Source organism: Prinia subflava, chromosome 24 (genome assembly GCF_021018805.1).
Source record: "Prinia subflava isolate CZ2003 ecotype Zambia chromosome 24, Cam_Psub_1.2, whole genome shotgun sequence".
Lineage (NCBI taxonomy): Eukaryota > Metazoa > Chordata > Aves > Passeriformes > Cisticolidae > Prinia > Prinia subflava.
The window spans coordinates 3,941,696-3,969,688 of record NC_086270.1 but is presented as its reverse complement, the minus strand read 5'-3'; the positions used below and the strand labels follow the sequence as shown (position 1 = coordinate 3,969,688).

The 27,993-nt window shown below is 51.4% G+C and overlaps 1 protein-coding gene across 2 annotated transcripts; it reads left to right on the top strand.

Moving 5' to 3' along the window:
* Nucleotides 1–186: 186 nt before the first annotated feature.
* Nucleotides 187–25,140, top strand: FHL3 (four and a half LIM domains 3). Of its 2 annotated transcripts, none has more exons than XM_063418835.1 (6): nt 187–324; nt 20,445–20,629; nt 21,040–21,214; nt 21,835–22,004; nt 22,142–22,328; nt 23,241–25,140. In XM_063418835.1, exons 2-6 carry the CDS (start codon nt 20,474–20,476, stop codon nt 23,390–23,392), a joined length of 840 nt encoding a protein of 279 aa, XP_063274905.1. In that variant the 5' UTR covers nt 187–324; nt 20,445–20,473; the 3' UTR covers nt 23,393–25,140. The 2 variants fall into 2 exon arrangements, with proteins under 2 accessions (XP_063274905.1, XP_063274906.1); XM_063418836.1 differs by having other exon boundaries at nt 188–324; nt 20,448–20,629.
* Nucleotides 25,141–27,993: the final 2,853 nt, after the last annotated feature.

Below are 27,993 nucleotides of genomic sequence, written 5' to 3'. Positions count from 1 at the left end.
CCCGCGGGAGGCGAAGCGCCGGAGCCGCCGCGTCCTGACGGGGCTCATCCCGCTGATCCCGCTGATCCCGCTGATCCCGCTGATCCCGGTGATCCCGCTGCCGGCCGCACGGGGAGCACCGCGGGCGCCACCGGCCCCGCTGCCCACGCTGCTGGCGGCGGCGCCCGAGCGCCGTGCGGGGCGGGCCCCGGCCCCGGGCCGCCCCCGGCCCCGCCCCGGGCCGGGCTCCGCGCTCGCCGCTCCGGGGAGCAGCGCCGAGCTGAGCCGGGTCTGCCCAGCGGCGGGGCACCGAGAGCGGCAGCGCCGAGCCGGGACGCGGACCAGGTGGGTCGGGCCGGACCGGGCCGGGCCGGGGCGGGAATCGCTGCCCGCTGTGGCCCGCTGTGGTCCGCTGTGGCGGGCCGGGCGGTGGCGGGGTGCCCCGGGGGGCTCGGGGGAAGGCACGGTGTCCCCGGTCCGTGTGGGCTCGGGGCATCCCCCGGGGCGCTGCCGGGGCCGCGGTGGCGGTGTCGGGACGGGAGCTCTGCCCGGCGGCACGGCGCACACCGCTTCTCAAACCGAGAACACCGCGGTCTTTGGGCCGTGCCCCCTCGCCAGGCTGCGAGGTTGAGAGCTTGAGCGGTGTTTTATGAAAAGAGGACTGAGACTTTACCCGACCAGCAGAACCGGGAGTAAACTATAACCAAATGCTCAAATGTGGCACGGGAAATTTTTCAACACATCTGGAGTGATTTTCAGACAATCCCGGGGTAGCTCTGGGAAAAGACTCTAAGCCTCGCTTTGTGTGTGTGAGTGTGTGTTAGACAAAGACTCGGAAGTCACAGTTTGGATCTCACTTTAAAAAATAGCTCAGGATATTTTCAAATATTTTTTTTCCTCAACACAGTTATATTTCAGGTTTTATTTTCTCACAGGTAACTTTTTACTGTTTTCTTTATCCGTTTCCAGTTCTGTACCTGTGGTTACTTTAACCGCTGACACTTTCTTTGAGAACTCATGGGGATGTTGGATACTTTTTCCAGTTAGCCTGGGTGAAGCATGGTGGTAGGAATTTCCACAGACGTGCAGCACAGACGGATGGCATGTGCCAGGATTGTGGGGGCAGAATTTGATACTGAGGTCTCTTTACTTAAATCCGAACTTGCTATGTTTAGTGTTTCCCTGTTTTGAGAACGATAAAGGAATCTTTCCAAAGTAGAAAACCTATTCCTAGGAGCAGAGGAAAGGCGAAGCTCTTTTGGAAGCAGCATCCTGGTGGCAGCACTGGCTTCTAGGGAAGAGTGTAGGGACATTCCTTTTACTTTTCTGACTCCTCTCCCAAGCAGTAGAAATCCGTGGCTCTCCTATCAGCCCAGGTGTTGGAACTGCCTTAACTCCCTGATTTGCTTTGTCAGTATGTGGTTTAACTTCATGAGGAAAGAGGAAGTCTGACATTTCTCCTATCTTATTTTTGTGCCGTCCTCTTTCCTTTTCCTAACATGGAGACTGTATTGTTCCCTTGCTTTGCTTGCTGACCACTTCCTTTGAGGCATGGAATTGTCAGCAGCAGTCTTATTCTTACCCAGCTCAGTCTGTAATTTTGTACACTTTTAAATTTAGTGGCATAGCATGAGAGACAAAAATATAGGTGATATGGTTAGTTGTGGGCACTAATTATAGCAGATGCTCCACAGCAAGAGGTGTGTTTTGGAATATGAACTCCATAAACGTGTGCAGAAGGACTGGTGGGACACACTGAAGGCAGGGCAGTGTTTGGAAAGAGCCAGAATTCCCTATCAGGAGGCCCTGTGAAGTGTTCCATGATCTCAGCTTCTGGAGCATCCCTGTCTCTCTGTCTTGGATTTTTTGGGGTAAAATCTGTGCTTTCCCCCTGCATCTGAAGAGCTGAGCAATGAGTAGAGGGCTGAAGGTCACTGTGGTTCTGCAGTCTTTGGCAGGACAGGAGGTCACTGCTGTTCCAGCAGCACATCTGCCCTCAGCTCAGCTCCTGGTCTGGGCTGTGGTTTCTTCTGGAGCAGGTGCTGGGACAGCCCTGCAGTCTCAGAGCACCGCTGGCAGCAGGACAGCCCGAATGGGAAATGCAGGAGTCTCTCCTGGCTGGAGTCATCGTGGTGTCCCTGATGACACATGGGGTGTTGTCTGCAGTGGACCAGTCTCGTATGACTGCAGGCAGTATTCACTGCTTGTCAATTGATTTCTGAGGGGTATGAGTTTAGCCACGTTCTTTTCTGATTTTGAACGTAGCAGCTTCAAGACTGAGGTGAACCCTTAACTGATGGAGCCAGAAAAAACTTCCCTGCAGGCAGGTTACCAAAATTCCCAGTGCACCGACTTTGGAAGCACTGGTTTCTGTTCCCAGCCAGGACTTGCTTGCTCTGTTGCTTGCCTGATGAGGTAAGGTGCTTTCTGCTGTTCCTAATTGCAGCTGAGTTTCTGCTGTTACACGGTTGGCTGGTGCTCGAAATGCCAGCAGAAAGGTGGAAAAAATTGATTACTCTGAACGCTCAAAGTGTTTCCAACACCCTTAAAAAGGACTTTAATGGTAATTGCAGCACTGATGCACAAGATTTTCTTGGTGGTACACCAGAATCCTCATTGATGTCTGTAGGATTTTTGCTGCCTGTATCTTACATGAGGCTGATGAGCCACAGTTGCAGCAATAACCTCAGGAGAGAGACAGGAGTTAAACCTTGTCACTCTGCTTCACCTTTTGTGTGGTAAAGAAGGTACCCAGAAAACTGGGGTGGCTGCTCTGAATAAAAGCCAAACCTCTTAACTGGACTAACAGCTCTGTAATTCCTTTGAATTGCTCAAGTAAGAGATGATTTCTCCTCTGGTGTTGAGTGCTCGGTATCCCTGGCTGACATGTGCTGCTCTCGGGTTGCCCATGCCCAGGTGCTCTGGCAGGGAGGTGCTGCCAATATTTGCAGTTTTTCTCAGAGTGCAAGTGCCTCAGTCCTTAGGGGACTTTGCTTCTGCCGAAATAGGTGCAATTTCTACGGCCAAACTGGAAAATTTCAGAGAGAACTTCAAAGTATTTTGCCTTTGTGTTATCATCAAAATCAATTTAAGCATTTTAGTAAGGTGGGTTTTTTTTCAAAAGGAGGGGCTGGCTATAACCCTAAATACCAGCTGTGTTAGGAAAGGGAGAGGACCAGTTGTTAGGGGGCAGAGCAGCTTTACCAGTACTATTTAATCTTCAGATTACTACAACCAGGAGCTTTAGGGTCACTTTTAAAGCGAGGCTGTGGCAGAAGGACCAAGCTCCAGGGGCTGTTTTGGTTTTTGGCTGCTCTCTGGGAAGCTGCTGCCGTGGGCACTGCCCTCAGCCAGTGAGGAGGGGGCATTTCCCACCAAGGCTGGGGTGTGTTTGCTGGGCTCTGTCTGCTCTGAAGTGGGGAAAGGAAAATCCTTCATTCTCTGGAGATGCAGTTGGTGAGAAAAGCCCTTGGTCTTTGTTTCTTCTCTTCCTTCCGTTTTGCTCTGGTTTTACCAGGTGTAAAACACAATTGTCAGCAGTTTACACGGAAGGGGAATGTCAGTTTTCCTGTCGAAGAAAATATCAAGGGTCTGAGTGTGAAAGGAAAGGGGAAATTGCAGAATGGCACATGGCTTCCACCTTCCTGTATTTCACCCCAGCAGAACTGCCTCTGCTGAGTGACCACTTTGTTGATACTTGCTAAATGGAGAACGATTTTAACAAATGATTCTGCCCTTACTCACAGGGGCCCACCCAGAGAATAACACTCTGGGAGGAATCAGAAGGACACATCCATTAGTGCTAAATTAATAGCTAAGAATTATTTAGTAATATCTTAGCACACAATCCAAAGAGCAATGGAATAAAAATCCTGAAATTTACATTCTTGTTCTTAGTGTAGTCTCCCTTTGACTTGATTTGGCCTGTGGTCATCTGATTGTTAATATTAATACATTTCATTTTTTATTTGCCTCTGAATATGTTACTGTAGATCGTCCCACACTTACAAATGGCAGAGTTCTTTTATGTGAAGTATTTTGAACTTCCCAGATATTAAAAAATATTAAATTAGCAGCATGGATAGATATTAATTCTGTACCCTTCTGATGGGTGTCAGGGCAGTTTGTTGATGTTTATGGCCAATCTGCCCAGTGCCAGTTCTGCTCAGGAATATAAATTATCTTCCAGCACCAACCTGGTGCTGATGCCAAGGACATGATCTTGACTGCTTCCTAACTTAGCTTTCAACATCTGAGCTGTGAGGAATGAGGAATGTGCTGCATCCAACCTGGAGCTGTTGGCGGCCCCAATGTCATGACTCCAGTGAGTGGAGAAGCCAGCGCAGGTGACTGGACAGCTGGAGCTGTTTTCTCTGCACAGGAGGGGCAAAGAGATCTCTGAATAGCTCAAGGAAATGCTTGGTGTTGTTTGAACAGTCAGAGATCTGCTTCCCTAGTGCTTCCTCCAGCACATGTTACACTTGACCCTGCCAGCACTACACGCCAGTAGGAGTCAAGTCTTTGTCCCCAGTGGTAGATTAAACTGCTTGGCCATTGTTGAGAGTCCAAGATTTTCCTCTCTTACCCTGTTTAAATGACTGCTTGGATGTGCAGCCAAAGTAAATACGAGCTAATAAAAACTAGAGATAACACATTCAGACTAGTTATTACAATCTAACTGTAGCACAAAGAGGCACAAGTTTTGCTGGCAGCTTTTCTGCCTAAGTTTTGAAGCTCAATTACCTGAAAAGGAGTTGGTATGGGTCAAGTATAACTTCCTTTCTATTGCAATAGGGGAACTGTATCTGTATTCATGTGTATCTTCAGAATAAGAAAAGCATCTGTTAGGCTGCTGAGGCTCTAGTGCCTGCCTTGCAAGGTGTGGTGCAGCAGCCCCAGGTGAGCACTTCCTCACCTGAAAGCGCTGTGGCAGCTTCAGAATGCTCTTCTGTATTTCCACACAGTCCTTGTTGGCAATAAATGCGTTTTCAATTGGCTTTTTCAGTTCCTCAGCACACAGCCTGTGAGGGCCACTGCCATAAGGTAACACTGAGATCCACAGTCTGCTAGGGGTTGGAAGGACAGGAGATATTTGTGTGGCTCTTGGAAGTGCCTCAGCTTACAGTGAAGGGAAGAAGGAGCTGGCAGAGTATCAGAGTGGAGTGACAGGGATGGGATTGCCCTGTATTCCTGTGATGCAGAGCTGTTGGACACCTGGGTTGCAGATGGTGCTGCAGGGAAGAGGGCTGGAATTGGGATAAGGCCGGTTTAAGTGCCTGTGTGTGACCAGCACAGGCACTCACTGTGTGTCAGGAGAGGGCTGGAGTCCTTCTACAGTGGCTTTCTTTGCTTTTCCATGTGCTCCTTTTCAGCCCCTTCTGCAGTGGAATGGTCTCTGATGGCCACAAGGTTAGAGAGAACTGAGGGCTGAGAGTGTGTTGTGGCATTAAAGGATTAATGGCTACTGAGCAATAATTACCATAAATTATGCAGACTAAGCCCAGATCTAGGAACAGTTTTACTTCTTTCATGCCAAGCCAGTCATGGCTCACGCTGACAGCACACCTGGAAATGAGGTAACTGAGTAATCTGCCCACATTGTTCAGCTCTGCTGGGGCTTGGGCACAGACTTAGTGTGTGTTTTCCCTGCTCCTGGGCAACCTTTGTTCTCCTGCAGCCAGGAAGTCTCCCTGATGGGATAAGACAGGGTGCTTCTGTTCCTTTCTGGGGAAGGACGCTGTTAATTCACCACAGTGCAACTTCCCTGTGAAATTCCCTTTCCAGATGCGAAGATCTCACTGTTCTTGCAGTGTGAGATGGAAACACTTCCAGTGCTGCCTGAACATGTTATTTAGGTCACTTGCAAGGAAGGTGGCAACGTGAATCAGAGGAGCTGGAAGAGAAAGAAAGTCATTAGACAGCACCTTGACATCCCTGCCAAGGCGGGGATTTTCTGTGCTGACGCAGAAGCACGGCTGGAGCACACATTCATTGTCTTGTGCTCTTGGTATGGTCCTGTGGCTGCCAATGAACCAGTGGGCTGCAAAGACAGACCTTGCCTTTGTGTCAGCACCTAGATCCTGGTGGGTGTATGGGCTAATCTCTGAAAGAGAGAGCGAGGTCTCCTCCTTATCGCTCTGGAAAACAAAGTGTATCAGGATCATGGACTGCATCCGTTTTGGGTGAATGAGCCTCCAGCAGGGGGTTTTGCAGAGGCACATTGATCCTGGTGCTGTAACGTTGACCAGAGCAGCTCAGGGGATGTTCCCATCCCAGTAGTGGATGTGTGGTGCCCAAGGCACTGCAGCAGCTGCTGAGGAATTCAGCAGAGCCAATGGCCTGAGTGTGCTGGGCCAGCCTGGGGCTGGAGGGCTGTCAGTGATGGTGGGAAACCCCTGAAAATATCCCACTGGGCAGGGCTCTGCCAGACACTGCCTTTTCCTTCCCAAAGGAAGTATCCTGAATTTACCCAGTGCTCTGCAGAGACCTGTAGGCTAAAACAAATTATTTTTACACAGTAGGAAACATTGAGACCAACCTTAACTGATGAAGCAATTTGCCAGCTTTTAGCCTCAAGGTCCCTAGTCCCTCAGGGCTTTCCAGTGTAATGGCTTGGGTTGGTTTCCCAGAAGGATTCTCTTGGATATGTGCTGTTGGCTCATTACTAGCTGTTTTATTTTTCCAAGAGCCAGCTCTCGTTAGCTTCGTTCTCACAGCATTGTTTTCTTTCTAGAAGAAGCTTTTGCTGGCTCTCCTAAACTATTGCATGGGAATTGCTTACTAGCTTACATTTTTTTTTGTTTGTTTTGACCCAAAGCTGTGCTTTGCTCCCCTCTGTAACGCTGCCAACATAATTTCCAGTCTCTTTTAAGCATATGTTTTGCAATAATATCTAAAGTCTTGGCTCCAAGTAAGTGCCTTACAGAGAGATTCGTATCTTCTAACGAAGGAATTGAGAAGCAAATAGTGAGAACAAAAGCAGTATCTTGAGAGCCTGTAAGACTATCCTGACCTTTCCCAAAGGCCTCAGCCTGGCCTTCAGTGCTCAGCAGATGGCAGAAATCAGGGTGGACTTTGATTTGTGGAGGCCTCTGCCTCGCTGCTGTGTTTGCGGGAAATGTGCTCAGCACGTTGTGGCCATCTGGGCTTGACTGTACTATTCTGATAATCCCCAGGGAGCCTTCTCCAGCAAAGCTCATCCCTGATGGAAGTCCTCTTTGGCTGACCTTGTAGAAGGGGTAGTATTTGCAGTTTGGTTTTTTGAGATTTGACAGCAGCACGAAAGAAGAAAACGGGCTTGGGAAATGCTTCGTCGTGGCCAGGAAGGAAGGTGCCACTCACCGGGCATCCACGTGGGCACACAGCTGGAATTGCACAAGAGAGAGAGGAGGTTAGTGTTAACATTTTCTAAACTTCAGGAGGAAGTGGTACAGGAATGCAAAGGCCATCAGAAAACCAACTGGAAAATTGCCTGGCTTTAAATGGGAGAACCAGATGTGGGGGGATTGATTGAATCTGGAGCGGAGAGTCTCAAAATTGCAGAGGAGCAGAGTGACTGGCCACTGACAGGGAGACAAGAGTCAGATGAGGAGGTCCTGACAGGAGCTGGAAGCTTCATCTGGATCTAAATGAAGGTCTGCTTTTCAGAAGAACTGAGCTGGCTTCACCTGAAATACAAAAAATGATTGGGTGCTGAGCATCCCTGGAACTGAGAGGTCAAAATACAGGCTGCCAAAATAAAGAAATAAGGAAAGAACAACCCCAAACCCTCTCTCAGGCTGTGTTTTGAGGCTGTAACTGCTCTGCCTCAGCTATTTAGCATTTCAGGTGTAGGAGGGTGTGTGGCAGCCTGAGTGGCCAGTGGCACAGGCAGGGCTGTCCTCAGGGTGTCTGTGCCCTGGCAGTGCCTGCACTGTGTTTGCTTCTAAACCACACTCCCTGCTCATCACCCACCCACCCACCACGGGCTGCTGGACCTGTGGCACCATTCTGCTCCCTCCTGCCTGTCCCTGGCCATCCGTGGTGACAAGTCCCAACCCTTTTCCTGACCTTTTCTTGGCTGTGCAGTGTGTGGAGCTTGCTGCAGACTGCTTGTGAGTCAAGCTCCCAGGAGAGTTTGTGTGATGGTGCCACTGAGGCTCCTCTCCACGTCTGTCCATGGCAGTCTGTCCCTGTCCAGGCAAAAGGGACTGTCCTGCCTCTCAGCCACGCCAGCTCTGCTGGCCAGCCCTCGTCAGCCACACTCTTGAGAAATCCTAGTGGAGATGTCGACCTGGCAGATGGAGGCTGTTACCTCATTCCACAAAAATGCTTTGTTATTGAGAAAATGGAAACTGTCTGAGGTTTGGGAGCTGAACGGAGTCATTGGTGTCTGTTTTAACCACAGTTTAGTGGTGACTGCTCAAAAGTTTTCCTCTCTGAACATTCCCTTTTCCTACACCCATAATCTTCAAGCCATTGGAGAGCTGCAATGACTTAACTCATTAGCTGAGCAAAAAATGTTGAACGCTGTTGCATGCTCTGCAGAAACTTCACTAAAACCTCAGCATCTTCCAGCAAAACAAAAATGATGAGCCAAGAAATAACCCTTTGCAAGCTGCTGGCCAGAGAAGTGTTCCCTATGGATACTAAGCCAAATTCAACCCTTTTTTACAGTTTCTGCTGTGTGTCTTGTTTACTTGACTTTGAAAAGCGTTATTAAGATTATGCAGGAACTTCTTGGAGAGAAAAGAGATGCTTGGAGAATTAGGTCTTGTAATTCTTAAACACGGGTATCTGGACCCCAGTCCTGAAGAGAAACTTCTTTTCACCAGTTTTTAAAAGCAGATTTCAGCCTTGTGTGTTTAAGAGCATAGGAGAAAGACTAAAAATAGGAATTGAAGTGTTTGCAAGCTCGTGTTCGTATTGCTGTGAATAATGACTTGGGCTGGTCCAGAAGAGCTTTAACCTAAACACAGCCCTTGCTTTACTTAACAGATATTTGTGAAACTGGCATCTGATACCTCTTTTTGAGAACCTTCCATAAGCATTAATCACCAGCACCCTAAAAGAACCAAGAGCAGCAGCTTTTTGGAAATAAAATGAACACTTTATTTATGTATTTTTAAACTAATTAATCCTGGCAGGCCAGATGAATGTCTTCCAGCTGCTGCAGATGGTTTTTCACAAGACTAAATATTTTGGTGTGTAGAAAAACCTAGAATAGTGGAACCACAAAATATTAAGTATTTAATTATTACCCTGGAATGTAAATATGACCTTGATATTTTAAATTTGTTTGCCCAAATTTCAAGTGTTCTCTTAGAAATCCATCAAACAATACAGTTCTGATCTTGTTATCTCTGAAGCAGAGTGACTACTCAGCATCTTCTCCAAGTTTATTTAAATATCAGAGTGCGTTTCAGAAACAGGAATTTGCTTAACTGGAGAAATAATCCCAGCTGCTGAGGCAGAACCCAGGATCAAGGTTTGAGATGTAATGCACTAGTTCTGTTCTAGATCCCTGCTTTCAGGTTTAGCCATAAAAATCCTTTCTAGGCTCAGCTCTGCCTCTTAAGGTCTGAAGGAGGTTTTTTAATATAAAATACAAACTGTAAAAACAATTTTTTGTTTGAGCAGTTCATTTTCAGCCTGTATCTTATCCATTTAGAACTCATTCTGGCCATGTGTTGTTCCTGTAGCTGTAAAGCAACCTTATTTCTTGAATGATCCACAAGCCCACAAGATTTCCCTCACGTGAGTGTGTCAGGGGTGATTTCTGTTGTGGTTCAGGTCTGTGTGGCTGCAGATCATACACAACCAGGCTTCTTGTAAGAAATGTCTTTTTGCAGTTCTTCTAATGAAACAAAAGAAAGGGAATCCTATAAAATACACACCTGAAAGGCCTAACCTTCAGCACGGTTGAAGACAAAAATTCCTCTCTGAGGTCCACACCTGAGGGCACTGTTCCTGGATATTGCTCAGGATGGGAAACAACAACAACAAAAAAAAGAATAGCAACAAAAACCATAGGTCCTAAGCTGTCCCTGAGTGCAAGGACTGTGTTTGTCAGCATCATGAGCCCCAGCACCAGCCTAAACTCCTGACTTTTGCCAGGCTTTTGACCTCGCCTTGGAATCCCACTACCCTCATTTAAGGAAAACGTGGCTTTTTCCTTTCTTAAAAACAAACCCATTTGGAACTGGTATAAATTACTGGTGCTGCCCTGTTCCAGTTCTGCCTGCCAGCTCAGCCTGCTCACTGCTAAACCCCCAAGCTCAAACAGCAGCTGGGAGAGGCATGGGTGAGAATCTGGTCTCTGGATTAGCTGTGCTCTGGGACAGCACAGCTCTGTGTCTGTCTTTACAGGGTTGGAAGGGACCTCAAAGACCACGTCCTTCTCTTCCTTCTCCTCCTCCCTTTTCTCCTGCTCCTGACAGAGTCAGGGCTGTGCAATCCACAGATGCAGGTGGGTGTCACAGTTTCCACTGACAGGGGTACGTGCTGCATCTCGGAAGGAGAAGAAAGATGGAACTTGAATCTTGGTTCCATTTTTAGTTCTACAGGCCTTGCCTAGTGCCAGAACCCTCTGAGGTGCAAATCCCAGGAGGGAGATAGCGTTACTCCCTGACCTGCAGGTATTACAAGGGTAAATAATGTTTTTGCTGCTGACAGCTGTTAGGGAATTGAGGAAGCCACAATCCAATGAGAGGTGTGGGATGTCAGCTCTGTGAAAACTGAGGACTTTTTGCATTAATGATCTTGCACTGGATCATCATATATGTTTGTGTTCCTGGCAGTAGAGAGTCAGGAAGCTAAAGTGCTTCCCAGGTGAATCTTTAGTTTGTTTCCTTAAATTTGGATTAGTTATTCTCTGCCTCTTTCCTTGGCACATGGACATTTTCGAAAAGAAAAGTCATCATTTAAATCTAAAGGCATTTCAGTGGCTCCTTTAAACTCAGTGAACAGTTCAGATCAAGAAAATTGCTGTGTGCCTAACTCAGAACATTCTGGAACACACAGACCAGTAGTGGTACTCACCAAGAGTCATTAAAAGCAAAAAGTGCACAGCGTGTTTTGCATCTATCTCAGCCAAGAGAAGTTTTATTTCTGCTATTTCTCAACCTTATGCAAACACCATATAACTCACAGAAAGATTAAATCTGGCCCAATGTGCATGTGTAGAAGTCTTGGATGTGTTGCTTTTGGAGAGCCCAGAGCTGAGTGTGGGAAATCATAACTGCACGTCAGGTTGGTGAAGGTGCACAGATTTTGTTGTGCTCGATGCCATGTGAAACAGCAGCAACCACAGGGTGATGAAATAATGCTCTCAGGTCCTTGACAGCTTTGAGTTTTAATTTTAGAAGAAGATGTAGAGCAGATCTTTGAATAAGAATGGGAGAAGGCAATGCAGAGACCTTGAATAATCACACTGAGCCACACTGACCCTTTCAAGTGACAATCCAGGTTCTGCTCACCTTGTTAGCACCTGGCTTGGGAAGTCAGGCTAATAATGATATTCATGAGTTTTTCACTTTATATTAGGAGTTTTGCTTCTTCTCTTTGGGTTTTTTTCCTGTCATCATGACATTGAGCAATAGAAAGGCTTTGGAAGTGAAATATGTCTACACAAAGCTGGAATCACATCTCCTGTGAAAATTTAGAGTAACTCATTGCAAGTGTCCAATTTCTAGTCACAAGTAATGACATTTAAACCCCTTTTGGAAATACAATCCCTGTGCTGATGTCACCCTTGGTTTATGATGTGACTGCTTTTGTTGGTGGACAAGCACTTGAGTGTTTGCTGGTGAAGTGATGATTTACTCCTGAGAGTGTCTGGCTGGTGGCACCTGCTGCAGCCTCCGGTGAGGTGGGGGCTAGAGGAGCACCCTGGCACAGCTGAATTCCTCCTGCTCCATCGATTCCAGCAATGCAAGGTAACCGAGTTGGGCTGAGCTTTTATCTCCAGGGTTTGCCAGTTTGGGACAAATAGCTCGTAAATCAGAACTTTTCTTCTGATCAGTTTGAGAACAGAGGGAAGGTTGTTGGCATTGCAGTGAAGCCCCTGATCCTCGGGCTGCTTGAGCTTGTGAACAGCTTTGGGAACTTTTTCCCAACTTCCATCAGCATCAATGAGTGTGCAGCGCCTTCCCTGCAGCAAAGAAACTGAGGCATTGCTTCACATCTGCTGCTTCAAGGGCTGGGACAGCAGCTCTTCGTGGGCTTCAGCTGAAAACTGCCAAGAGAGGAGCCTCTGTTAGTGAAAATTCTGGTTTTGTGATCCTTTTTAATCTGTGAGAAATGTGTTGCATGTAGGTTTCCTTGTAAATCTAGATGGGAATGAGAGAATGAGGTTCTGTAAAGAAGCCACAGACCTCGATCAGGTACTCTTGATGTTGTTACTTCTTTTCTGTTCATGTGGGGTTTTTTTCTGTAAAGGAACAACTTTTCCTCTCTTTCTGAGTTTTTAGGCACAGTCAGTTCACATGTTTACATGTGTCCCGTTCTGAGATAAACATGTCCAGCGGGCAGGGGCATGGGGTTGGAAACTCCATGTGTAGCTGTATGATATAAAGGCACTCATACATTTTGTGAGGATTGGTGTCCCTTAAAATAGCTGTTTCCACATAGTCTTTTGTATGTGGCACAGTTTGCCACCACAGACTGTCACTGCACAGCAGAAACAGCAGCGCGTGTTGCATCCTGCAAATTCCTTTTTAGTAGTGGCAAGGAGTTCCTTTGTAGAGATTCTGTGTGAAATACGTGACAATGTGAAATACGCAACTGATGGCTTCTATTGTTTAAAGTTCGCAGTACTTAAGAGTGATTTAAAGGTGAGAACGGTTTGAAGATAATCAGATCTATATAGTGAAAGTAAATGACACGTGCTGACCAGATCACCTGGCAGAGAAGACTTCAGTCACCAAAGGGACCTTGTTTCACTTCCAGGCTGGCAAGGCAGTGGCTAAAAGGTGTTTTCTTCCCCTCTCAGCCACTCCATCCCTCACTTTTCCTCGCTGTGCTGCCCTTGAGAGCGCTGCCCTGGCACAGGGGGCTCGCAGCTGGCACACGCCGCATCTCCCGGGTAACAAAATGATTCTCGTTTTTGTTTCGGAGAACCATCAAGCCCTTCCCGGGCCGGTAACACGAGACAATTCGTCTTTGCCAGCATTCAGTCCTTCCCCAGATTTAGAAGCTGCTGGCATGCTGCAGGGCTGGCATTGCCTTTGCTCACAAGGGACACCAGCAGCTGTAAAAAGCTCTTTATAGGGGGACTGGCCGTGTTCCTTGGGCCAGGAGCCAGCGCAGGTGGAGGGGACACAGGGAGTGCACAAGTGTCACTGCAGAGTCTCCTGTCACCTCCCCGGCTTTCTCCTCTCCGTGGATTTTGGAGAACCCCAAAAATCACAAACTCGGCCTCAGATGCACTTCACCTCTCTCCATCACTAAATCTACTTACATGTGAGAAAACAACTGCGAATACTTGTGTTTGGGAGGCAAAATAATCAAATCGGAAGACGGAGTATTTTGACCAAATTTGGTGAAACAATTCACTTTGCCCTTTAAGTAATAGGCGTGCATTAAATAAAGCATGTCGGGGAGATGTGTCTTTTTCTGCTACTGGAAGTCAAAGTTGCTTTGTTTATTGAAAATAAACATGAAGCTGAGCAGAGCCTTAATCAGCAAAAGAGCTTTCAGGCTTGCTGGGGAGACAGAATAGGGGACAGGGCTCAAATTGTACAGGTTGGTTTTCAGCACGTGAGCAAAAATCACGATCACTGGAGCAGCATCCAGTGCTGCAGGATTGCCTTTTTGGGCAAAACAGAGGCATAATCCCATAAGTATATTTTATTAAGGACTGCAAATAGCTTTGTAAATACTAACTTATATATCAACTCAGAAATAAGAATGGCTTCAGCCTGAATTTAAAAAGCATCTGTCTCTAAGGGAAGGAAAAGTGCAAACTACAGCGTAAGTAAGGATTCACTTGTGAGAGAACTTCAGGGAAATAGAGCGGAATTACATTATCGTGCAGTAATATCCACACTGAGATGCACAGGCCCCAAGAACTAGCAGCTAGAGCAGTCAGATTATTTTTTCTGCATATAGGCTGTGATGTCTGTTTGAGTTGCAAGATTCTTGTGTGCTGAGCTGATCCAAGATGAAGGTGCACTGGCCTCAGTGTGCACTTAGTCATTTCCTGTCACGCTTTCATGTTTGAATTCTGTTGTACTGAATATGACCTTTATTTTGTGGGGCAAAGAGATCTTGAGAACACAATTACCAGGAATCCTCGGATTGTTAAGTTAGATAAGCAGCGAGGCATTTATCTGGCTGTGGGTTACCAATTATAAACCAATAAAGTTCATAAACTTTATGAATAAACCAATTCAGTCCAGAATTAACCTTTCAATGCCGGATTGTAACCTGCTCCCAACATGCTTATTGAGAGGAATTGCCCACCTGTCCCTGGCTCCTTTTTAAGAACTGACAGGAGCAGCCCTTTCCCCAGAGTGCAGCTCTTGCTCCTCGGATCACACCAAAGCTCCTGTGATCGCTCACATTCCCTGAGACTTGGCTTCAGCATCTTTCTTCCTCTTATGGCCACCGTGCCCATGTGTGCAGCTGCTGCCCTCAGCCAACCCCTGCTCAGTGGTGGCTGTCCCCTGCTGTCCCCTGCTTGGCACTGGCACGTGGCAGGGAAGGTACCTGGCACAAGGAGTTTGGGCCAGGCTGAGTCTCTTTTCCCTGCAGCCTCCTCAGAAACAAGCCAGGATCTCTCCTGGCATGTTTTTAAGCCATGGGTTTCTTACCTGCCTGGCAGAAGGTCTGTGTTGAGCTGAGCAGAAGTTTCTGGTGTGTTCCTGTCTTGCTCTTGTGCTCTCAGACTTCCTCCATCAATTAATGGTCTGTTTGAATGTGATGGGTCCAAAGTGCCCAAATTATTTCAATTCCTGACTTCCTGTTGAGTGCACGGAATTTGCTTACTTTGTGCTCATTTTGAATAAGATTAATAGTTGATCTCTTGAGCAAACATTCCGATTTAATGTCAGCAGAATGACATAGGCTGCCTGCTCTGCGTGTTCTCAGTTTTACTGCTGTTAGCTGCACCTCTGAAGGGCCAGGATTTTGTTCAGAACCCAAAATAGTTAGTTAACCCCTAGAGATGTTTAATACAAAATTTTAAACTCTGAAACCATTCCCTCCTTTTTTTCCTAGGCACAGTTTTTAGTTTTATGGTTGCGTATTAGGGACTCTTCAGCTCCTTTCTGGTAGAATTAGCTTTCCTTAAAGAAAGTAAGTCCAGAGCAAAGGCTGAATTGTCTCTTGTGCCTCTACCTCACAATCCCAGCACAGCAGTGGTGACAATTTGCCCTTGCTCACCTTGGACCCGGGGTGATGCCTCCACCAGGGCTGTGCAAACAGCGCTGCATTTCCTGCAGGCACCTCCGGGCAGGTGGGGATTGCAGGCAGGATGTTCTGACTGATTGTGTTCTGTTTAAGAGTACAATCAGACATTTGTGGGTTAGTCGTGCTTTTGGCACTGTCCTTTGTCTATATGCAGAGCTGTCAGGAGGAGTCTGTGGTACACCTTTGTTCTTTGGATGGGACACCTCAGAGATCCCTCTGAACAATGGGAATCCCTTGTTTTGGCATTCTGAGACTGTATTAAAATCATGCAGCAGTTTAGGTCTTTAGGTCTTTGTGGCTTGTCAGATTCTGCTGCCTGAGTTTTAACCTGTTCTGCTCCTTTTTCCTCACAAAGTCGGGCATTTTCAGGAAGCTGCTTAGCTTGCTGACAGCAAGTTATTTTATTTAAATAAGTTATTTTATTTAAAGGTATTTCTTCACAGTGCTGCCAGCCGTTTTACTCAATCTGTCGCAGAGCCTGGAGCAGCCCGTGACTGCTCTGGGCAGGAGGGTGTCCTGCCCATGCTTGGGGGAAAGGCTGAGGCACAGCTTGCTCAGCAGAGCTGGGTGCATGCACATGCATGAGCACAACACCCCAGCGGTGCAGGGAGGCTGCACACCCAGCTGATCTGCTCATCTCCTGCCTCTGAGGCTGGCTATAAGAACCAAATCTTCCTTGTGTGTTGGAGAAATGACCTGCAGCACCCTCTGGTACACCCAGCTGATCTGCCCATCTCCTGCCTCTGAGGCTGGCTGTAAGGACCAAATCTTCCTTGTGTGTTGGAGAAATGACCTGCAGAACCCTCTGGCTGTGCTGGCCATGGGGAAGGGCTGGTCCCTGCAAAGAATCCACTCCTTGCCATGCTGGAGGCCTCCTTCCTCCTCGAGATTTCAGAGCTGTTCCAGGGAAGGCTGGGGCTGGCAGGCAGCTTGGAGAGCTGAGGGCAGGAAGTGACTCACTGGTGCTGGGTGAAGGTTTGATGCAACTCTGCTCCCAAGGGTGCTCCTTGCAGGCTGGGTCACCCTGAGGGAGCACTGGGACCTCTCCCCAGCTGCCTCAAGCTCTCCTCTCTCAGCCCCGGGGATGCCCCAGGTGTGCAGCAGTGCTGGTGGCCTTGGGAGTGACAGGGTACAGGTAGGGAGCAGCGTGAGGAGGTGTGGAACAGCCCACAGAGCACCCCAGGGAGCTGGCCCCTACCCCCAAAAAAAGCCTGGGGCCAGGGTGCACAGTGACCCCGTGCAGATCCCCAGGAGTGGTGTCAGGAAATGTGGAATGAAAGCACTCCCAGCACAACGAGGGGCTGGAGCTGCTCCTCAGGGCAGGCAGCTGCTTTGCCTTTTAGGGTCGGCCCCAGGCAGAAACAATTTCATGCAGATTCCAGGACCCATAATGGTTCTGGAAAGCTTGCAGGAACAAAAAGTGTTCTTCTCCTCTGCTGACCTTGGAGTGCTTTGAGGACTGTCTTTCAAAGCCATGTCCCTGGAGGGTTTCATCCTTACATGGGGAATTCCTGCCTGCCCCAGCGAGGTCGTGCTTTTCTCTTCTGTGTGTCTGTTTAGGTGTGAACTGCAACTGCTTATATTTATGCTCAGACAGCCCTGGGGAGGTGAGAATAGGCAGCGACCTGACAGACAGTCAAAAGCAGGTCTTTTCCTGTGTCCTGGAAAGATGAAGCGTTTCCCTAGGAATAGCCCCGTGGATTACTCTAGGGTGACTCTGTGGAGCAGCTGGTTGAGAGCTGACAGCAAACAACAAACTGGTGTGAAGTTACATGGGGTTACAAGTTCACCACACACACACACACAAGACAGGCACCTAAGGAGTTCATTGCAGGAGGAACCTCTCAAAAGGCCAGTTAAACTCTTCTGGGATTGTGTGGCTCAGGCCCTACTCTGTATTGCCTCCTTTGCATAACAAATCCCCGTTTTATTGGTGCTAAAATTAATGTAATGATCTCCTGGGGCTGTTGCTAAGCCATGGCTTTGGACAATGACACCAGGCTGGTGTTGGGTGCATGTTACTCTCTAATTAGAAAGTGGACTTTGCTGTGCTTCCTTGACAAATCGCTGACCTTTCCCATACATGAGGCTATTCTGAGCTCTGCTCCAGACTGATCAGATTTGCATCGTGGAGCACTTTGAATGCTGTTTGTGAGCAGAGCTCTTGTTCCTAAAGCTGTTTGTTCACGGGCACAGGAGAGGAGCTGAACTTCCTTTGCTCCACGAGCACAACTACATCTTTCAGAGGGAAAGAGGAGGCAGCTGGCAGGCATATATCTGTGTTTATTTTTGCCCTCCAACAGCTAGGAGACAGCTGAGCAATATCCCACATGCAGCTCCATCCCTGCACAAGGGACCTGCTGCAGCAAGCCCTGTCCCCCGGCCGGAGCCATCTGGCAAGGGGCAAACACCCTGTTTGAACTGCAATCCCATCATTAGAGGGCAACACCTTGGTTAGCATTTGAAGGCGTTCCTGACATCAGCCCAGCACACCCAAGGCACAGCTGATGTTTACAGGGTGGTGCAAAGGATGAGCACATGCTCGTTGGCACAGGAGCATTGCCTGCGTTGTACCTGCTATGTCTGAGCCTCCATTAAAGGGGTTTTTAATGCATTTTAAAACTCTGCCTCTTTCCTTCATGAGGAAGGCAATTCCCAGGTTCATCATTACAATCACAGTGAGAATTGTGGGCTTTTCTGCTATTTCTTTACTCCATTTCTTTTGTCCCAGTGTGCTCTGTCTCACAGCTCCACATCTCAGGGATGAGGATGCTGCGTTTGCTTTGGCGCTGCCCAGGCTCCCAGGCCCCTGCCCAGCTCTGCATGTGAGAGCAGAACAAAGGGAGCAAACAGCTTATCTAACACAAATAAGCCTGAGCAAACTTCCTGGGCCTGTTCTTGTTCTGTTGAAAAGGCAGCACAAAGTCTGTTCAGTGTGCGCTGTCTGCAGCCTTGGCCACGTGAGGCTGCCGGGCCTGGGGAGCAGCACTCAGCTCACAGCACAGAGACTTGGGGGAGAAAATACTCAAAGTGGGGGCAGACCTGCCCCACTGCTACTCCTTGGTATGTCATTCCTGGAGGGTTTGTTTTTCACTTCCCCTTCTGACAGCATCAGGGTCAGGGTAGTGGTGCTCAGGAGGCTTACTCCTCATCAGTGGTAAAACCCCAGCCTTCTTCATTCAGGTTTTTTCTTCCTCTGTGTTTTCTAATGTCCTCTGAGCCTGTATTATTGGACCACAGAGCTGAAGTGCAGCCCACTGAGAAACATGGAAGTTCCCTGCTCTGGCAATGCCTCAGCTCCCAGGCCAGGAGTGCTCATTAGAGGTCCTCTTATTACAGACACACCTTGGAAAGTTCCCTGCACCAGGGCTGGGAGGAGGGTTGGAAATTTCGTTTAATTCTTTGCCAGAGAGAAAGGTCCCAGGTAGCTTCAGGGAGCGAATGCAAGTGGCAGAGAAGGCAGCAGTGGGTGAGAAGCAGCCAGGAGCTGTGAGGAGGTCAGGAGAGCTGCTCCTCACTCATGAAACACCTCAGGGGTGCCCCAGAGGGGAGGGACACTGTGGGGGCCAGCACAAGCTGGGGCAGCAGGTCCAGTTCAGCACCACGTGCCTGCCTCGTGTGCAGGAGCAGCCTGGACATTGCCTGGACACAGAGCTGCTGCCTGGGGCTCTGGGGGAGGCTTGGCGTGGCCCAAAGCCTGTGCTGCTGGCAGGGACACGCCGTGGAGCTGCTCCCACGGCCACGGCCACACACGCTGGAGGGCACGGGGCGGGCAGTGGATGGGTGGCAGCTGGTGACAGTCGTGTCTGAAAAGGGACTTTGTTTCCCCTCGGTTGGTCACGTAGCCATGTGGGAGCGCTGCATTTATTCTCCATCAGTCCTATCGGCACATACCAGGCTTGACAACAGCTGGGAGCTGTGTGGCTTGGCCAAGAATAGCCCTGGGGAGCTCTGGGCTGTGAGTCAGAGCTGTCTGGATCAGCTCCTGCCTCCCAACCTACAGCCAGGCCAGGGAGGGGGTGCAGGGGCTGGTAGGGAGCTCCCTGACCATTAAATGTTTAACTGCAGATTGGGCTGTAATTGCTCTTTCTGAAGTGGGTGGGTTCTACAGAACACTGCAGTGGAGGTCTGCAGCTGACAGCTCCCGTGTAACTCAGTGGGCTTGTCTACACTTGACAGCACCCTGGGTTAAAGAAGGGTGTGATTTTGCAAGTGGAAAAATCCATGTTTAGGAATAACCAGGCTAAACTAAAGAGGAGGAAGATACTCTTGTTCTACAGTTAATGCTCCAAAGAAAGCAAAAGAGTTCCACAAACCTGTTGTCTGTGAGGGAGATAAGGAGCAAGGAGAGGTGTCAGGTCTCCTTCATGCCAAGCCCCAACAGGTGCTTGTGGAGCACCCATCTGCCCCTACAGCTTCTCCCTGGAGAGTGTTTGTAGTTGGAGCAACACATGCAGAAGTTTGCTGGGACGAGGCTCCACAGCCAAGGCACAGTGCAGAATGCCCAATTCCTGCTTCCCCATGGAGCAGCTGCTTTAAACCTCCGGAGAAGTTCCAGGGTTTGAGCTGCTAGCAGCCCCTCAGGCAGAGCTTCCAGCCCTGGAGAGGAATCCTGCTGCAGACCATGCAGGGCAGCTGGGCTGACAGATCTCCCTCAGGGTGCCTGGCTCTCAGACCTCACAGTGGACACACAGCCACGTGGCATGTGCATGGCTTTGGTGCCAAACCAAAACTTTCCATGCAGGAAATTTCTCCCTTTTTATTTTACACTTCCCAGGAAGGTAGCAAAGAGTGAGGAGCTTAGCTGCACGCTGACATGTCCAGGTTTTCTGAGGGGTGCCAAAGTGGAGTTGACAGCCTGAAGCAAGGTTCATTGCAGGCCCTGATGTCTGCAGGCTCTTAGGGCAGTGCATGCAGCCCCAGAGCAGGGGCACAGCGTGGGTGTGTCCCCTGTGCTGACAGCAGCTGTCCCTCAGTGCAGGGACTGTGGCCCTCGGCCTCTGGAGGTGGCAGGGCTGCACAGGGACACCTCGGACAGCCTGAGCTGACAGTGACCCCCACTGCCCTGATCCCAGCAGGTGAAGGAGCCCCTCAGACCGTCACCATGACAGAGTGCTTCGACTGTGACAACTGCAAGGAGTCCCTGTACGGGCGCAAGTACATCCAGATGGACAACGGCCCCTACTGCATCCCCTGCTACGACGCGCACTTCGCCAACACCTGCGACGAGTGCAAGGAGCTCATCGGCCACGACTGCAGGGTGAGTAGGGGCCCTGCAGACAGGCAGGTCAGCTCCCAGGGTCTGTGGTGCCCTCCTCTGTTACATTCCCCTGTGGGAATGGTTTCTCTCCCCTCAGGGACCCCTAGAGCTTGCAATCATGTAGTTTAACCCTTCGTCCCCTTTCTGACCCTATTAGCTGTGTCCCAAACTGCCCCTCTCTGGCAGGAGCTAAGAAAAGACCCTGTTCCCCTGTGCACGCCCTCTTTCCCTCTGGACACCACCTGGAATAAACATCTTAACTGCAACTGAGGGTCAGAGCCTCTTTTGGAATCCTTTATCCTGTCCATGAAATATTCCTCCAAAGCCTTCTAAGGCCTGAGCTAGCATTGGAACCTCGGAGGGGTTAAAAGGAAGATTTCTTTCACTCCTCATGCTGGCTGTACTCGCAGGAGCTGTACTACGAGGACCGCCACTACCACGAGCACTGCTTCCGCTGCTTCCGCTGCGACCGCTCCCTGGCCGACGAGCCCTTCACCTGCCAGGGCAAGGAGCTGCTGTGCAACGACTGCTACTGCAGCGAGTTCTCCTCCAAATGCATCGCCTGCGAGAAGACCGTCATGCCAGGTAGGAGCGGGCGGAGCCCAGCGTTGCAGTCTGCTCCCGGTCCCTTGGTGTCAGTTGGGGCTGCAGGTCCAGCATGAGAGCAGCACGGGGGAGAGTTGAGGCTCTGTTTTCCTGCCCTCCTGTTGCTGCATGGAGAGGGCTGGGGTGCTTTGCCTGTCCAGCAAGACAGCAAGCTGTGATCACCACATGTTCCCCTTTTTCATGGGGAAGTGAATGAGGGAGGAGATAACAAAGGGTTTCCTGGGCATTTTCTGCTGTGTGCTGACAAGAAGAGGCAGAATGACTGAAGATGATGTGTGAGTGTCTCTGGAGAAGGCCTGAGGCAAAGGCGTGTGTGTCTTTACGTGGCTATTTTGGCACCATCCTCAGATGTAGGTTACGTCAGGCATCTCTGCCGTGGCCTTTGTGCCAGTGCTGGGGACATGTTCCTGCAGCCCTCCCCCTGTGGCTGTGCTCTGGGCCTGAGGCCCTCTCTCCAGCTACCCACGGTCTTGAACTGCCACGAGGAGGGGAAGCACAGAGCCAGGTGTGCAGGACCTGCCCAGTTCATCCTGCCAGCCCCCCTGTCCCTGTGTGCACGTGTGCTGCTCCCTTGTGTCACTGCAGGGCTCTCTTTGCAGGCTCCCGTAAGCTGGAGTACAACGGGCAGACCTGGCACGAACACTGCTTCATCTGCAGCAGCTGCCAGCAGCCCATCGGCTCCCGGTCCTTCATCCCAGACAAGCAGGATTATTACTGTGTCCCCTGCTACGAGAGCAAGTTCGCTCCTCGCTGCACTCGCTGCAAAAAGGTACGTGTGTCCCGACAGCCCTGACAGCTCTGCTGCAGGGACAGCAGCTCCCTGCCCCTGTCAGAGGAGGGCTCAGGTGCCAGCAGCCCAGATGGGCTCTTTGCTGTGTGTCACCAGCGTGTGCTCCCCTCCTGCAGACCCTCACCAAGGGAGGAGTGACCTACCGGGATGAGCCCTGGCACAAGGAGTGCTTTGTGTGCACGGGCTGCAAGACCCCCTTGGCCGGGCAGCAGTTCACCTCCCAGGATGACAACCCGTACTGCATCAAGTGCTTTGGGAACCTCTATGCCAAGAAGTGCAGTGCCTGCACAAAGCCCATCACAGGTGAGCAGATCTCCAAGGATCCCCGTGGTGACGTGGTCCTGGGGCTGCTTCTGTCCCTTTGCATCTTTCACGGTGGTGAACTGTGTCCTGTGGGAGGAATCCCCTCTACCCACAGGTAAAGGCTCCAAAATGTCCCCTCAAAGCATGATCTCGTGTCTCCAGCTTGCCTTTTTTGATACTGATTGCCATGTCCTGTGCAAAGGTTGTTCACAGGGAAAGCCTAGAGCAGCACCTGGAGCAGGGGAGTCTGCACCTAAGGCAGGGGAAGTAAGGGATCCTCTTCTGCAGAGCCCCCTAAGAGAGTTTGCCTTCCTTCCTGCCCTCCCCCACTTGACCTTCCCCCTTGCAGCTCCCAGGTTCTTGCTGCTGGGAAGGCAGGAGAAGCTGTGAATCAGCTGGTGACTCAGAGGATGCTTCTGGCTGAGGACAGCTCCCAGGCACCCACTTCCCCTCTGGTCCTTATCAGTCCGTTGCAGTCCTGGGGAGAAGAGGGTCACAGCTCACCAGTCCAACAAGTGCCAGCAGAGAAAGGAAGCTCCTGTGGAGCCCCTGCAGGAGCCTGGGCCTGAGCTGGTGGCAGGATGGCTCTTCCCAGGATTTGAGTAGTTCTGTCTGCCTTCATCCACTGTGATAGTGCAGCTCCTCTCCCTGCTCCTCCTAGGGGAGAAAATCGTGATTCTGCCCCAAATCTGCCAACCCTGCAGAGTCTGCTCTGAAGCAGTTTTAGTGCTTTTCCCCCACCAGAGTGGAGATTTGCATTTCACATCTCTTTGATCCCAGGGTGTGTTCCAGGTGCCGCCACTGGTGCCACACATGAAGACCCGACCTGGAGATGAGCAGGGCTCGCTCTGCTCAGGAAGCTCATCCCAATTTCCCCAGAGGCTCTGACATTGCCCTCTGTCCCCCTCACAGGTTTTGGAGGTGGCAAATACGTCTCCTTCGAGGACCGCCACTGGCACCACAACTGCTTCAACTGCGCGCGCTGCGGCGCCTCGCTGGTGGGGAAGGGCTTCATCCCCGACAAGGACGAGATCCTGTGCCGTGACTGCAGCAGCGACCTATGAGCCCCCGAGGGCAGGGCCTCCCCCTCGTCCTCAGGGCCTTTGTGCCACGCTCCCCGCAGCGTTTTGGGGCAGAGCACAAGGCACAGGAGGTGGGGGCTGACCCCGTGTGTTCAGGGGGGTCCCGCGCCCCCTCCCTGAAGGCTAGAGTACGCTGTGCTATGGCTCTGTGCAGTCAAAGCTAAATAAAGCTGAAAAAGGAGCTTTGATACCCCCCCTCCATTATTTACTCTTTCTTTTCGCTTCCAGTCTAACCAGGCACGAGCCCAGGCCCCCAGCTGAGCAAAGGGCAGGAGTGGCTTCAGGACTGGGCTGCAGGACCTGCACGCTGGCAAGCATGTACTCACCCCTTGGCACAGCTCGGGCTTCTCTTCTTTCTCCACTGCTTCCCTCGCTCTAGGTGACACAAGGCAGTGTCTAGGTGACACAAGGCAGTGTCTGGGGGCCGTGCAGCTTGGCCATGCTGGCCTGTGTCACAGCTGGCTTTGCACAGCCTTCCCATGTGCACAGCTGGCCCGGGAATGAAGGGCACTGTCTTCTGTTCTGGAGGTTTGGGGACACCAGGCTGGAGTGGGGCCAGGAGAAGAGCATACATCCTGTCAGATGGGATCCACCTCTGCAATCCTGTAGCACCTCACTCTCTGCAGCCCCAGCCCCTTTGCTCAGCACCTCCATGGAGGAGCTCTCTGAGCTGTGAATGAGGAGTTCAGGTCACTCGTAGGTACGGGGCATTCTGCCCACCCAGTGCTGTGACCTCCCATGGCTGGGCTGGCTGAGCTGGAGCCTGCTGATGCTGAGATCCATCTGGCTGAGCCCTAGAGAAGGGCATGCTGAAGGCTGAGAGCACTCAGGGCTTTATTCCTTCTCCATCCCTCTCATGAGGATCCATGGCCCAGGCACTGCTATGCAGAGCCCAGCTGCCAGCAGCACTGGCAACACCAGAGACCTCTGTTAATTCAGGGAAGGGAGCATTGCCCACACACTGTGCCTGTGATCAGTAACTGCTGGGAGGGTCTGCAGGACCACAGGCTCCAGCACAGAGAGCAGCTGAGGGGGCAGCAGGATGTCCACAACCTGCTACTCCAGGGCTGCCTGTGTCCCCAGTGGTAGGCAGGGGGTGGTGGCTCCTTCCAGCCACGCTCATCCTTCCCTGTGTCCCAAACAAGAAGCAAAGCAAAGGTGGCACCTGTGGGGGGAGGACTTTGCATTGCCCAGGTCCCAGTTGGCCCTAACTGCAGAATAGGGTGTCTGGAGCCATCCCAGACTCACGTGAGGCCTTGAGCAATCCCTGCCCAATGGCTGAGCTGGCCCTGGGCTAAGGCCCCTCTCAGTGCCTGCCTTGTCTCTGCCCCCTTCTGCTTCTGTCTCGCTGGGCCACTTGTGCCAACCCTGCTTTCCTGCTTAGTCAGCCACATGCTTTTCTGAGAACCTGTTCTTGTAGGGTTTTTTCCCTTTTGTACTCATTTGTCATGAATATCCATCATTTTGTACACAACTACAGGATGAAGGGGCTAGCCCCCCACCCGGGCTTCACTTAGGAACAGAAAATGTTATGCATGTTGAAGTGTTATTGCTCTGTGTTCAGATCCTTGTTGAATCCTTGTTTGGAAGCTTTGATGACAGCGAATCAGAGTTTGTGTGTTTGCTATTATGAGAGGAGCTTGGAGCCATCTCCAGAAGGAATTGTCCTAAACCTCAGCGTCCTCTGTATTTCCTACAGCTTTATACAATAAACCATTTTCGTGACGCTTGCTCTGGTGTGTCTCTCGAGCAGCAGGCACAGGCAGGGCAGAGCGCTGAGCTGGTGCTGGGCTCTGCTCAGCCCTGCCTTGCCCCTAATCCCGTTCTGGGGATGGGCAATTTCCTCAGTGCTCCTGCCTGCCTTCCCAAACCACAGCCCAGCATCAGCCCTGTGCCTGTGGCACAGCAACAGCATCTCCCTCCTCCTGCTGGGTGGCTGCAGTGAGTTCCTGGGGCTGGGGGTGTCCATCTGTCCGTGCTTGCTGTCTGTCCAGGCAGGCAGTCCTCTCTGGGCACCTCTCTGTGCTTCCAGGCTGGCTGTGGGGCTGTCTGGATCCCCCTGCGGTGCAGAGCAGCCTCCCTGCCCTGCAGGATGCACTGCCTGCCCGTGCCACCACATTCCAAGGGCAGACATTCCAAGGGTAGACATTTCTGCAGCCTCCAGCCAGGATATCCGTGGTCCCTCTTGGCAGCCTTCCTGACGTGCTGCGTGCTCTTTACTCATGTTTATCAGTCAGGGAGCCATTTATCCCCTAACATATGAAACTATTTTCCACAGAGCCTTTACATTTGCTAACAGCTGCCGTGACTTCCTCTGGATTTGCCTGCTCCAGGCCCCCCTGGCACAGTGGCTGGGCTCCCGTGGGTGCTGCTCCCGTGGCAGGGTGGGCACAGCCCGTGGGGTGCCTCTGTGCAGGGCCATGGCACTGCTGTGTGCATTCCTGGCTCCTGCACGCTGCTGTGTGCACATTCAAGGTCCTGCTCTGGTGGCCGATGCAGCTCTAGCACGATTTTTGTTGCTGTTGCTGCCCTGTGACCTGGGCTGGGCTGTGCTGCTGTGCTGGGCTCTGGAGGGTGAGTGAGCAGCTCCAGCCCAGAGGTTCCCAGCTGAGCCTGTGCTCCAGCAGCAGCACAAGCCAGGCTTTCTGCAGCGCTGTTTCCAGGGATTAACCGCAAAAGGTTTCTGTACAAAGGGCCCCCAGGCTCCTCTTTCAGTCAGCCTCCAGAGCCTCACGTTTTTAGCCAAAAAAGGAAATGACCCAGCTGCACGTAGCGCTGGAACATCTGGATTTTATCCCTGTCATGAATGGGTCATGGCTGCACATGGCCCAGTGCCTGATTTACAGGAGGGGGAGGGTGATGTCATGCACAAACATCCCCCGAGACTCTGGAGTGTGGGGCTGAAACAGTCATGGAAATTTTATTAAGCACGAGGAGCAGAGTGAGGGGGGTCAGGCCAGCGCTGCTCTGGTGAGGTGGGAGTGGGGAAGCTGCTGAGGACACGGGGCAGCACTGCAGGGGTAGAAAGAGACCCTGGCACTGGCCAAACCTGCCCAGGCTGTGCCCTCCTGCACCACTGCGGATCAGGGACAGCGTCTGCAGCCCCATGGGCAGAGCCAGGTCCCAGCACAAGTCCTGTGCAGGGCCAGGCATTGGGTTTGATGATCCTCAGGGGGCCCTTTCAGTTCAGGATATTCTGTGATTCCAGCCCTGACAGGCTGTGCTGCTGAAATGAGAGAGAGTCTCTTCAGCCAACTTTGTGCCACCTCCTCCCCTGTGCACTGCCCTTTGTGGGGTGGGGACGAGGGTGGTCATGCAGGGGCTGGTCTTGTCCCACCTCGATCCCCCTGATGCCAGCAGCCCAAAATCAGGAGGCCATGTGGCTGGATGGGACATTGCTGATCTCAGCTCCTTCCCTTTCCACAGACGAGGTTTCATGCAAAGACAAACAGAAGAACACTAAGTTCAGAATATTATGTCTGTTTTTATTTTTAGACAGGCATTCATGGAGAAAAGTGATGTACTTTGGGGCAGCATATAATGCAAGGGAGTAATTAAAGACAATATTCTTACCTGCAGCACCATCCTCTCCTCAGTGAAGGATCATCCTTGTCTGCCATTAATTAAGCCAATTTTTTTTCTTCCTTTTAGCTTGAGAGTAATTTATTATGCATGGCAGAAAAATACGAATAATTTATTCATATACAGGGAGTTAAAATGTAATTACAGCTTTGCATTTGGCAAGGCACGGGTATGATCCGTCCTTGGGTTTAGGGTGGATCTGAGGAAGGCAGTGGAAACCCAAGTGGAAGGTGGCAGCGGGGTGTCTGTGCCGGGACTGGCACCGCTGAAAGTGAACTCTGCCGGCCCCGGGGGCTGCGGGCGGGTCCCACCCGGCACGGCCCGGGCTCGGCACCGCTGCTGCGGCCCGGCAGCCCCGAGAGGCTCCAGGACAGCCTGGCCACAAACCCGAACCGGCTCCTCGGGCCGCTCGGTACCACCGAGCACCGGGATCGGACACCGGGATCGGACACCGGGATCGGACACTGAGCTCGGACACCGCGCTCGGACACTGAGCTCGGACACCGGGATCGGACACCGAGCTCGGACACCGGGATCGGACACCGGGATCGGACACCGGGATCGGACACTGAGCTCGGACACCGGGATCGGACACTGAGCTCGGACACGGCTCTGGAACATCGGTCTGGGACGTGGCCCCGCATTCGAACACCGCGCTCCGACAGGGCCCCGAGCTCGGACACTGCGCTCGGACACCGCTGTGGGACACCGCTGTGGGACACCGCTGTGGGACACCGCGCTCGGACACCGCGCTCGGACACCGCGCTCGGACACCGCGCTCGGACACCGCGCTCGGACACCGCGCTCGGACACCGCGCTCGGACACCGCGCTCGGACACCGCGCTCGGACACCGCTGTGGGACACTGCTCTGGGACACCGCGCTCGGACACCGCGCTCTGGCAGGGCCCCGCCGCCGCCGCTGAGGCAGGGCCGGGCCGCCGCCGCCTCCTGCCGGCCGCCCCCGGCACCGCGCAGCGCCCCGGAACCGGAACGTGCCGCA

Coding starts and splice junctions, on each gene's coding strand:
- FHL3 (XM_063418835.1), top strand. CDS start 20,474: ATGACAGAGTGCTTCGACTGTGACAACTGCAAGGAGTCCCTGTACGGG. Junction 21,215..21,834: donor CGAGAAGACCGTCATGCCAG/GTAGGAGCGGGC, acceptor CTCTCTTTGCAG/GCTCCCGTAAGCTGGAGTAC. Junction 22,005..22,141: donor GCTGCACTCGCTGCAAAAAG/GTACGTGTGTCC, acceptor CCCCTCCTGCAG/ACCCTCACCAAGGGAGGAGT.